The sequence below is a fragment of the Anser anser genome, assembly GCF_964211835.1.
Source record: "Anser anser genome assembly, chromosome: 7".
Taxonomy (NCBI): Eukaryota; Metazoa; Chordata; class Aves; order Anseriformes; family Anatidae; genus Anser; species Anser anser.
This window is the reverse complement of record NC_139727.1, coordinates 4970203-4982554: the sequence shown is the minus strand read 5'-3', so window position 1 is coordinate 4982554 and position 12352 is coordinate 4970203. Positions and strand designations below refer to the sequence as shown.

At 36.1% G+C, this 12352-nt stretch overlaps 1 protein-coding gene across 18 annotated transcripts in view; it reads right to left on the bottom strand.

Moving 5' to 3' along the window:
* KAT6B (lysine acetyltransferase 6B) overlaps positions 1 to 12352 on the bottom strand; it is a 129246-nt gene that overhangs the window by 29293 nt on the left and 87601 nt on the right. For all 18 annotated transcript variants that reach the window (XM_083844688.1, XM_083844703.1, XM_083844700.1 and 15 more), the window contains 5 exons: positions 11448 to 11569; positions 9355 to 9470; positions 7176 to 7317; positions 4104 to 4265; positions 1589 to 1682 (listed from right to left, as the gene is read on the bottom strand). In XM_083844688.1, the coding sequence (XP_083700814.1) occupies positions 1589 to 1682; positions 4104 to 4265; positions 7176 to 7317; positions 9355 to 9470; positions 11448 to 11569 (636 nt within the window). The remainder of the gene's footprint in view (positions 1 to 1588; positions 1683 to 4103; positions 4266 to 7175; positions 7318 to 9354; positions 9471 to 11447; positions 11570 to 12352) is intronic.

Sequence of the window (12352 nt, the reverse complement as noted above, 5' to 3'; positions counted from 1 at the left end):
TCTGATGTACTTCCAGATTTTTACAGGCAGGTAAGAGTAACAGAACACACTACTAATTTCTCCAGATTAAGTAGCACATGGCATAATAACAGAGCATGGAGATCCACAGAGACACAGCACGTTTGAATCCAAACTTTCTGTGGAATCCACAGGTTTCAGAGCTGTGCCACCAGTTTCGTAGGCCTAACTCCAGTGCTATGTCAGTACTCAACCAGAAAGATGTTTGTTAAGAGTGATTTGGACTTTTTTTTTTCTTTTTTGTACTGGAGTACAAAACAAAGAAAAGGCCTAGAAGTACTTACCACTTGTGCCCAGTAAGAGTTCCCTATTTCCTTTTGCATGAGGAGATGCTAATCCTCAGGTAAGGACCAATTTCTGCCTCAGTAACAAGCTTAAATTCACTCCGCAGTTCTAGTATGTGGTATTTCTCACTGCCTTTCCTAAAATGCTGCAGAATGCACACAATGGAACAGCTGTTGTGTTCCACTCCAGTGATGGCTGCATTTAAATGGTGGATTAAGTGGTCCAAGACCAACCTTACCTAACTCACAGGGGTATAGTGAAAACTGTTAAAAAGCCACAAAACGAACAGAAATACTAAGTATGTTTATTAACCATAGCATAGTCATGCTGGGTAGCACACTTGAAGACCCAGAACTTGAAAACTCTACAGTTACAAATTATTGTCTTTGTCCTGCTGTTATACTGCAATATATTTTTATTTGCATTTTATTTTCTTGCACACACCTTCTGGGCAGGAATCCTATTATCCTAACTATCTCTATTGTCACGTAATTCTACAGCACTTTAGAAGTCACAAGTAATACTGAAAACTACATTTACCATTTCTCTAATCACAGACAATGTACACAAACTCCTTAATATCCTCCCTTTAAATTACAGGAGGAAGTTGGATTCAGTAATACTGAGGACATTTAGCCGAGACATTTCTTTAGATAATTTTGTTTGCAGTTTCACTACAGCTTTAAGGTTTGGGGGCTAACAAATCTATGTTTAAACAATTGTCCCTCAAGCTTTCAAGCAGGTCAAATCAACAGCTCAGCAAAATAAATCAGCAAGAACAACCATGAACACCTACACTTTTCCGTAACAATTTCCACTAAGTAAGTGATGCATTTTAAGACAAAAAACGAAATACATTCTATGTGGCAATTCTTCAGCAAAAACAGTTCTTTAGCTAAAAGAAGATGTAAGTTAGAAATATTAGAATGTAGAGAAAGCCTTGGACTAGTATCTTCTTAAGCTTTAATCACAAATAATTGCCTCTTCTTATACTAATGAGCAAGGCAAAATGGAAAGAAATTTAGACAATTCATTCAGGGTAATAGCTTTGTGAGCTAATATTACACTGCTGAGAGATCCATTCTCAATTTCCTGGAGTACAATAACAGATCAGCAGTAAGTTATTCACTTCAGGGAGCTTTTCTATCCTATGTAAATATAAACAGAAATCCCATCATCTATTGATAAAAAACAAAGCAAGTTAAATAAAGTTTTACATGTTACCATTTTATACAATAACCATCAGCTCCTTGGATCACAAATGTAAACAAAACACTTCACTTACTGAAATCAATAAGAAACCTTCCAAATCCTTGCCTTTGGTATTGGGGCATGATCATTATGCAGGAAACATTGTACTTCTGCTGGCAAAGCTTTTCCTGAGGGAAGGAGAAACAGATCAAGTATGTCAAAGCAGTGTTGAAGTGGGCAATTGCCTGCACCTGCCACTACTATCCTTTTAAAATATCCCAATAAGGTGAACAGATGCCTGGGGTCAGTACCAAAGTCGAATAATTCAATGTTAATATTTAATTATAAGAAGGAAATATCAATCAAACATACCCTTCAAAATATTTATTTTTACTAGTTAACTACTCAGCACCTTTAAAATTAAATACATTGTCTAAACAGCATAATGAAGGTTAAGTGTAATAGAGGAGGAGGACAGGGAAAAGGGAAATATTTTCATGCTTTACTGACCTTTCTCTCAAAGATATATAAAAGAGGAAAATAACATCCATACACATGGTGAAGTTGCTTTTTCTGCAATTGCTACACTGACTGCTTGCTGGTTTCCACCTTTGTCTTCTTTAAATGAATATTGGTGGAAACAACCGATATCAACAAAACTAAGTCACGCTAACTTTTTCAAAGCTTCTCACCTGAATCCAAATCAAGGCAGAATGCTCAAAATTCAGAGCTCTTTCAGACAAAGTGAATTCATATGACATAGGCAGTGGATGCAAATATTATACTGACTGTTTAAAACAACAGAAGGAAGAATCTTAACTAGGAAGCTGTTCTAACAATACAGCTTTTAGGCTTTAGTTCCTTTAGAGTTTAGTGATAAAAAGGAAGATCCATAAAGTGTTGTTACCTTTAAAAGATTACAGAGGAAAAAAAAAAACAGCACTAGGTAATTTTGAGGAAGACCAAATAAATCAACTAAAGATATTCAGGTCAGTATAACCAACAGGAAGTCAGGGCCAGCACACAGGTAGTTTAAAATACCACCTATTATTTCAGCTTCTACACATAAGATGACACCAGATCAGTGATGACACTGACAGGACCACAAGCCTGGCTTCCAAACCTTTCTTCAGACATGAGAGTAGATAACCATGTCGTATTTCAGTAGGTTTCTTATTTTCTATGGTATAATGAATCCTGAAGTATTATTTTTTCTGCATGGGTTTCCAAACTCTGCTCAGGATCCCAAACTCTCAAGACCACAGCTAGTATGAAGTACACATCCTGCCAACATATTTATACTCAGGCAAGCAAAGCCAGAGCACATCTGCCAGCAAGAACACACATACAAACACACGCTTGAAAAAAAAAGGTGGGGGGATGGGAGGACACAACACAAACAAATTAAGTATTTAAGTGAAATTTGGACTCCAACATTTTTTCTTAAATTATGGTAGTGAAAGCATTTGTTATCATCAAAACGGACAAACAGACTGGCCGAAGCAATAGAGGTGGAGTGGGGAAACAAAACGCATCCTTGCTGAATAGTCATTCAGAAGAAATATCAAGAGAGATTAATCTGGACACCTGTAGTATCTAAACCTACTAGAAAAATACTTGCCAATAAACGGGTTGACATGTTTGTATTCCACAAGAACTTCTAGCTAACATAAGACAGAGTAAATTGTGCCTATTAGTCTGTTTTTCAAATCTCAACAAGACCCTCATTTCAGAACACAGAAACCCCAAGAGACCGTTGCGCAGCATGCAGGTACTCTGATATAATTTTTAGACTTCTTAAAGTTAGCATCTTCATACAAATCATTTTTTAAATAAAGTAAATTACATACTGATGGAGAAGGTGATACTAGAGACCACCAAGTATTGAATTTCTAAGTATGTACCGATTGATCAAAATTCTTACAAATAGACAGCTGAATGCTTTTCTAGTTGCAGGCATATCTGATTATCTTTCACCATTATTTTTGCTAGCATTTGTCAAGACAGTCCACAGAAATATTTTTGGTCTACAGCAGCAACTACTGTTTTAAAATTCCAAGTAAAGCCACAAGCAACAGACATCTACTCTAAAAAAGACATCCACCATAAAAGTTAGGCTTGTGTTCTTATGCTCTGTGCACTTAGTAGCTTCATTAGATTAGACTCTATGCAAGAAAGAAACAAAGATGAAAACAGCCAACCGTTTATATCTAGACAACTTGAATTGCTTACCAGTGAAGCTATGAAAATGCATGGAAATGAACATCATTTCAAATACTTAGCACTTTTAAAAGTTAGACTTAGTATATTATTGCAAAACTGATGGGGAAGAAAAAGATTGAATTTTTCAACTGTACAATACAAGCCACAACACATTCAACAACAACAACAAAAAGTAACAATGCATATGGCTGATTGCACATACAATTTCTCAACTTGCATTGTTTTTTTCTCAAAGACAGTAGTAGTGGATTTGGGACAAATATATACATTCCACTTGAGATCCATAGAGAGAATTTCAAGTTTCTGAATCAAATTCATCTTTGCTGTTGACACAAAAGATAGTAGGAAAGTATAAATATTTAAAATATATACATATTTTCTTTTACCTTTGAGAAATATCCAACTAAATGGCATCCTTTCTCATCATTTTTCGTAAGGACATAGAAGAGGAATGGTTCAACATCATAATACAAGGTTTTGTGGTCCAGAAAGAGCTTAGCTAACAAACAAAGATTCTGACAATAAATTTTGCTCACATTTCCATCAACCTAGAAAGCAAGACAGATGCAGTTACTTCCAAAGCCACCGGTATGTTAGAACAAAACAGCTTCTTGAATCAACCATATCCTAGAAGGAAACATGAAAAAGGTAGCATTACAAAAAAAAAGTTCAAGAGAAGATGCCCCTGCTTCTTGTTAGATAAGAATTCTTGAACTAGTACTAATTACCTTGCATATGTAAGTATCCTCTGAGGATCTGGTTTTATTAAACAAAGTAACTTTACTTTTTAATTGTTCAAGTAAGACTTACCTCTTTCACTTACTTCTTGAAACAAAATGAACATGAGTGGCAGACAACAAAAATGCGCTACTGAAAATTACATTAAACTGATTTGCAAGAAGGCTGTGGTGTCCGACACACACACCAAAAATAATTAAATAAATAAAATCAAAGACAACGAAGCTCATTACATTGAATCTATAAGAGAAGTAAATTTTCAGGCTAAGTGCTACAATTAGTCTAGGTATAAGTGTAAAGAGTCAAGCTGTGATGCAGACAGCTACAGAAAAGCCAGACATACATGCAGATTTCCTCCATCAATTAGTTACTCCCTAAAAGAGAGGATTCAAAGGCAATAGTCTTTTTGAAATAATCTTAATGGAAAGGTTTGCTTGTACTGATGTTCTTTGATAAAGTCATTATTTATATTTCATTAACAGAGACAGCCAAATGGTATGCACACAGTGCTGAAAAAGAAACCATGTTCTACTTCGTTTCTGGTTAGAATCCTAGTTATAAATCTGAGTAAACCCCCAACCTCTTGGACCTATTTAGGGACTTCAAGGCGACTGCTGTATAATACTTGTGTTATCTGGATTAAAGAAAGAACAATTAATGGACAGCTACGGCTAATAAAGGCATTAGAATAAACTTCATATAGCACTTGAGAACGTATCAGTACACTAAGCTCTCATGCAACACACTCCATTGTCCATTTTATTTCCCTTCTTTTCACGCTTAGTAGCAAGCATGCAAATTAAAGGAGAACATCAACTAAATAAAAATCATCACTGAATAAGCCACAAGTCTGAAAACCCAAATTATGTAAGCTTTTTCAGCAAGAACGTCTGTACAGAAATGCAAAAAGACTCCTTAAGTGGCAGGCAAACACAGCTTGTTCATCAGCTTCAAATAAAAATAGAAAGAAAAAAAAAAAGACTAAAACTCCAAAAGGAAGTATCTGTCAAACTTCCTTGGCTACAATGTAGTAGTAAACTGTGTCAAAGCCTTCTCTCAAATCTGTCAAAGTCATGCTCTGAGCAGAGGTACATAAATCTTAAATGCCAAAGTCATTTATATTTCTCTAGAAAACAGAGAACACAAGGGAAACCACAAACCCTTCATGCTGCCAAACAGAAAATGGATGCACAAAGTTCATTAAAGTACCTATGAGGAAGGACATGATCTGATGAGTAACTTTACAGTTATCAGAACCTTTGAAATAAGAATAGCTATTTCAGAAGTCTTAACATAGGTGCTTATTGAAGTACCTCAGAGAAAGGGGATAAGAGCAGTGGAGAAAGAGTCCAGACATCCCTTTCACAGGCATCTTGTTTTCCATGTGTTTGTGTGTGTGTGTGGTTTCCTCCCCACCCAGACCTGAATTTTACTTTAAGAACTTTTTATTCATGTGTTGGCAGTAGCTAATGAAAATAAACTGGAAAGCAGAATTTGCCTATTGCTGTATGCTGCACAAGCCTTAACACCTGCTAAACAGAGAAAAGGTTAATTATTCTAGACTGACAGGACAATTTCTGTTTTAATAGAAAAAGAACTAAGCCTGTTTACAACTTAAGTCTTTTGCCAGCAAATCTACAGTCTTTAGAAAAATTGCTCAAGTCAGGAAGGAAACAATCTTGATGCAGATAGCTATTCTCTTTAATAGCATAAAAACAAATAGGTTAATGAACCAAACATCAAGATTTTCATTTAAGTAAGGACTCCAAAACTGCATCTACAATTGTTTGATTAGACAATGGCAATTAGCAGGCACAATAGACATTTATACAATATGTAAACACAAGTTTCAAGTAGAACCTATAATACCTACAATTAAAAAGAAGTTGGCAACATACCCATCTAAATATTGAAGCTGTTTTGCTGTTGAAAAACAAGTCCTAGTAACCCTGATAGTCTGTTCTCTTAATGTGACTGGTAACAACTCTTGAGAAACAGCCACATGCAGGTTAATGTGTAGCACGCCTGCAGTTATTAAAGTTATGTGACATACAAGATTTCTGCTGTTCAGGATATCCTTAAACTTTCCAATACTTTTAAAGAAGTAGTCTCCCAAGAAAATAATTTAGTTTATAAAAGGCTGTGTACCCACAAGCCCAACTCTGGACTTTCTAAACTGAAGGCAGTTTGTTGTGGCCAAAGTTGGACTGAACCTCCATCATCCAACCAGGACATTTCATGTTCAAACATCCAGAAAGAGGCAAAAGCACTTAATTATCATTTGTATTTCTAGAACAGTAGGTAATAAACTGTATTGCTTGCTTTTATACCTTGGAAGAATCTACATGAGACTACAGGTGTGGTCTCTCTACACCCAAAATGTATAAATTGCTAGAAATGAAAGGATGAAAGGCAATTCTACTGACAAGGGAAAGGCAATTCAGTCAAAGGGCATCCATTGCAGTCCATTCTAAGATGCATACTATAAAAGCGTCTCAAAAGGCTGAGTAATTCATGAATTACAGATAAAGAAAGTAAGAGTCATGACAGAATTTGACAAGGTGGAACGGGACAGGGAAGATGGGCTTGTTTTTGCAGTGTAATAAGAACCTCTGAGGAAGTGTTTAAGTATGTTAAAGTTTCCATGCTACTGTTCTACAACTGGTCTGTAATGTCTACCAAACAATTACTTTCAGAAATCTAGACTTGGATACACCTACCTCAAATACTGACAGGTCATTTCTTCTGTAGATTTCATTGGCTGGAGGATGAAACCAGCCACACTTCTTTGAGTGCCTTAACAAAATGCTTTTACTTTTCATGTATTTAAGACAGAATTCACACAGGTAAAGCTTTGGTAGTCTGGAGAAAAATTAGAAAAATATATTATTTTAAAAAAATATTAAGTTCTGTAAAAAGAAAAGTTATCACAAAGTGACATGCTCCTCCTTCCCCAGTTTATTATAAGGTACCCTGAGTAAATGCTGCTTAAGTTTAAAAAACAAATTTAATAATATTAATTAAAAGTATCACTACATTACAGGGAATGATTAAACATATACATTAGCTATTAGAAAAAGAAGATAAGAGTTTAATCACAGTGAATCTGATTCAACAGAGTGTGACTGTGGTCAGCTATTTTGTGCTACAACTTTAGGTAAATCCCTGTGATTTGCCCCTTCCCACATTCCAAAGTTTTTGCTGTGGTCTCCATCAAAGCAAGCACACTACAGTCATACCTCAAATTTCACCTTTTTTCTTCCAATAAAGACAAAGAGGACACAGCAGAATACAAAGAATTTCCTTCCCTTTAATTTTCTTTACTTTGGATATGGGGAAGATATATAGGAGATAATACAGGAAGATAATACAATTATCTTCCTAATACTTCAATGGGAAATTCCTTCCCTTTAATTTTCTTTACTTTGGATATGGGGAAGATATATAGGAGATAATACAGGAAACAATTATCTTCCTAATACTTCAATGGGAAAGCAATTGTGGTAGGATTATAATCCCTCACCCTTGCCTACGTTATTACTTAACTCAACCAGAGAAGCCTGTCTAAACAGTCCATATATGTGGAAAGTCTCCCTTCCACCTATGTCCATGAAACAACGCATCCTAGATGATGACTATTCCTCCAAGGAGGATTCAGTTCAGACAAGATACAAGTAACACACATGCCTCATATCAGACAATGCTGACAAGTGTTCTACATACCACAAACTGCTCCTTTTCAATCAGTTTTGTGGCTATTAACCTCCATTTTAAAATTATTGGAGCAGTGGATTGTACCACAGCGTTTTAGAACAGATGAAAAACTATCTGCTCTGAAGATATTGGCATATCCTGGGATCATAATCATGGCTTGCATGATTACAGGATTCTAAGAAAGTTTATCAACAACATAAAAATAGTTTAAGTGTTCATTCCATGATGTAATCCCACTGCACTTAGGGCCAAGAACTGCCTCCTACAAATGACATCTCATTGTTGTCTTGTACTAACGACTATTCATTATCATGCTTGTATGTAGAATTAATTTGCTTGATGTAACAGAGCTGTCTCTCACAATAGGATATAAATTGAAGGATTAAAAGAGTAACTGATAAAGAAGATTAACACTATAAAGGCATTGGAAATAACAGGAAACATGCTGTTTACACTTTTTTTTTAGCCCTTGTTTTTTGTATTATCGATTGACAACACATCCCTCATTCCCACTGTGCCACAATGCTAACACCTAGGAATGAGAGGGAAGGAAGGAAAAGGTTTGAACAGACCACATAACTCAGTTGCCTGCTGGAGCAGACGACTTGAAGAACATACAGTTCTGCAAATTTCCATGTGTACCACATATCCAATGGATTCATGAAATATGCTTTTTCAGTACATGCCAAAATCAGCAGGAATCTACTGAACACACATACTAGTTCATGCTCTCTGCCTGACTGAAGTGTCCTAGCACAGGCAGCCAGAAATGGGACACTGTTGCCACACTTGGCTCACTTTAACTTTATTTATCTAATATTTGCAGATTTCTTGGTCCTTAAAAAAGAAGGAAGTTAACTTCTGGATGACAAACAAGATTAACTGCTCTAAATGGCCACAAGTTAGGCATTCCTGGTTTGAAGTTGTTAAAAAGAAAATACTAATACATGCTACAAAGTTAAAGTTTTTGCAGAACTGGAAAAAATGGCATTTTAAATGAATCTTTGATTAGAACTAGTAGAAAAAGAAAGACAACTCCTTGATCTCCCTTATAATTACAAAAGCATATCTGCTCTTAAAGTTACACGAATAAGTTACAAACAATTACAGAAAAGTACGAAAGTAAATCACAATCACATTAGAAAAAAATCAAAACAATATATGTTGATTTTGATGACTTATTACCTTGCATATTCCTGTGGGTAAGGTGAAGAGTACCAGGTCTGTATCTCATATTTTCCAAACTCAATCACTGAGGGGTATCGCCCACTTGTTTCACCAGTGTTTTTACACCCAATTTTCTGTCAGGTATAATAAAAGCAAAATACTAGTTATAAAAAAGTAAAAAAACAAACAAACAAAAAAAACCCAAACTTATCTTTGTATCAATTTCACCCAGTGAAGGTGTGACAAACCTAAAGTATTCAAACGTTGCTTCAATTCTTCCAGCCCAGGCAGAGAACAGAGTTTGCAAAAAGCTAGATATAAAAAGGGAACATTCCTTTGAAGGTGCCAAACAAACCCACAATCATGAAGTGAGGTCAGTAGTGCTTACAAATAAGCACATACAAATAGACGATGAATGGCCCAGCCAAAGAAGGGGCACAACTGCCTGAATCCTTTTCTGCAGGATCTAGTGGAAGGACTTTTCTGCAGTCCTGGTTCAATCCCTAAGCCGTTATCTTGTTAAAACAAGGAAAGAGGACGGATCAGCAGAACCTTTCTGGAGGTCCATTGGATTTGACCTCATAACTGTCCCTAGTATACTAAAATAAGTTGTTCTCAGCTAACATACTGAGGTTGAACTGATCAGAAAATGACTGCTAGACTAAATACAAAAACTAAATAAAAATGGAAAAATAAGTAATTTAATTGCCCCCAATTTCAGCAATCTTGCCTCATAACATTTTTGGACTGCAAGTGAAAGAAATAAATGAGGAGGAGGTGGGAACCGTTTCCATGAGCAAATGGAAACACAAACTAATCATGAAGTTGATTCTTTAAACTTGGTTTGATTTTGCTGGTTAACACACTCTGAATTCAGACTGTGATAAGGTCGTCACATTGACCTACAGCAAGTAACATCGGTTCTTTTACTTTTAACATGAAAAACAAATTAAGTGACTTGCATCGCTAGAAAAAGCACTAGACATAATGGTTTATTATGCAATTTTATAAAAAACAGCAGTTGAAGCATTACACGCACCTCCCTTCTGACCCAGGTTCTCAAAGACACTGGTTGCTTGAAGGGCAAAATCTCCTCATGATTGACTTGTGAAGAGCTTCTTGCAACATAGAAGCCTACTAGGCTTGCTCATTTCATTGACAAAGAAATTTAAAAGCCTCTTTTGCAAAAGGAAGATTCAGCTGCCATATCCAACTTCCTTGGTAAAGAAAACCAGCTCAGTTTCAGCAAGCTTTAGATTACCAGTACGTACCTTAAAGAAGAGCATCAATACCAGCTGGTATAAACAGTTTTAGTCAGATTTAACTCAAGCATTTTTACTACTAGAAGTCATCTATATTATTCAAACTCAAAGTGTGTTAAATAGTGGGGCAAAATAAAGTCATGAACTCACTAAATCCCCTTGCCTTCTACCAAGCAGTATTTGTTGGGACAGGCTTAAGTTTTCATAGTGGCTGCTTTCGCTGCACAGGACATCAAAGTACATTCTCACAGACCATCATCCTCTCAGTCACTACCATTATTTCAGCTGTGCTTAATCTCTGTTTAATTAATGGTAGCCTTGTGTCCAAAATGCTCAAGGGTATCTTTCAAAATCTATCCCAAGTCTCAATTACCTGACCCATTCCAAAGCCTTGTCTCTAATCTAGGAGGCTTAAACTGCATATACACTGTCTCCCAAATTATATTTACAATAAGCATGATGCAGTAGGTCAAAAGGATTTTATTAAAAATGAAGAGAATATGAGAATGAAACTGGTTTTAATTTACATATGTAACTGCATTTTATGAGGGACTATAGCGATATGACAAGGGGTAATGGCTTTAAACTAAAAAATGGTAGGTTTAGGTTAGATATAAGGAACAAATTCTTTACTATGAGGGTGGTGAGGCACTGGAACGTGTTGCCTAGAGAAGCTGAGGATGTTCCATCCCCAGAAGTGTTCAAGGCCAGGCTGGATGGGGCTTTGAGCAACCTGGCCTGCTGGACGGTGTCCCTGCCCTTGGCAGGGGTTGAAACTAGATGATCTTTAAGGTCCCTTCCAACCCAAACCATTCTATGATTCTGTAATTTCATGCAACATAGTCTTACCTCCAGGGAAAGCTCCCGAGCCTGTTTAAATACTTCCAAATCCTCCTGCGTAACTGTGTCCTTGCTTCCCACCAGAAATACATCTGTATTTTCTTGTTTGATGCTTAGTTTGATTTCAGTATCTGTTATTTAAAACCAGCAAAAAGTTTATTCACAGACATGAAGATTACGCATGCCTTACCAAAGTATTGCTCCTAAATAGGATTGTAGCAGTTATAGCTGTTATGATTTCCCATTTTGACTAAATGTGGGATTATAAATAACAGAAATGAATCTTTCCTCTCTTCTGGTTCTGTAGTATGCTGTTGCGTAAGCAATTTTTGGTACTTGCTTGTCTTTCTGTCTAAGGCTTTACAGTCCAGTTCTACTAAATTAGTTTTGAACCTCACAAAAGGGAATATATTCTCTCATTAAAACTATGCCACTTGATAAATTTCAGGATATTCTACAAGGATATTCTATTCTAATAGTAAAAATCAGAGAAAAATTTCCCTTAAAAGTTGGAGACCAATGCTAAGCTAAGTGTACATTCAAACGTTACCAGTATATTTTTTCTTAAATAAAAGTAATTATTAAAAAGGTAGTTTACAGCAGTACAGATCAAGTGTTGTGGAGACTGTAGCAGGATGGAATTGTTCATGAAAAAGCAATGGAGCAGTGGGAAATGAATTGAAATGCCCACCATTATAAGCACTGACAGCACACAATCATAATGACAGCACTACTGCCAGAGAAAGGGCAGGGGAAGAACAAGGAAGTAGCATGAAGTGGCTATTCATGCAGTACTAAACAGCCATAAGCAACATCATGAAGGCATTTGGGGCTCCTAATGTCACTACAGATGCAAAAAATAATAAAAAGGTGGTGTGGTATTAGTCAGAAAAAACATTTTGGAGGTTTAGTCA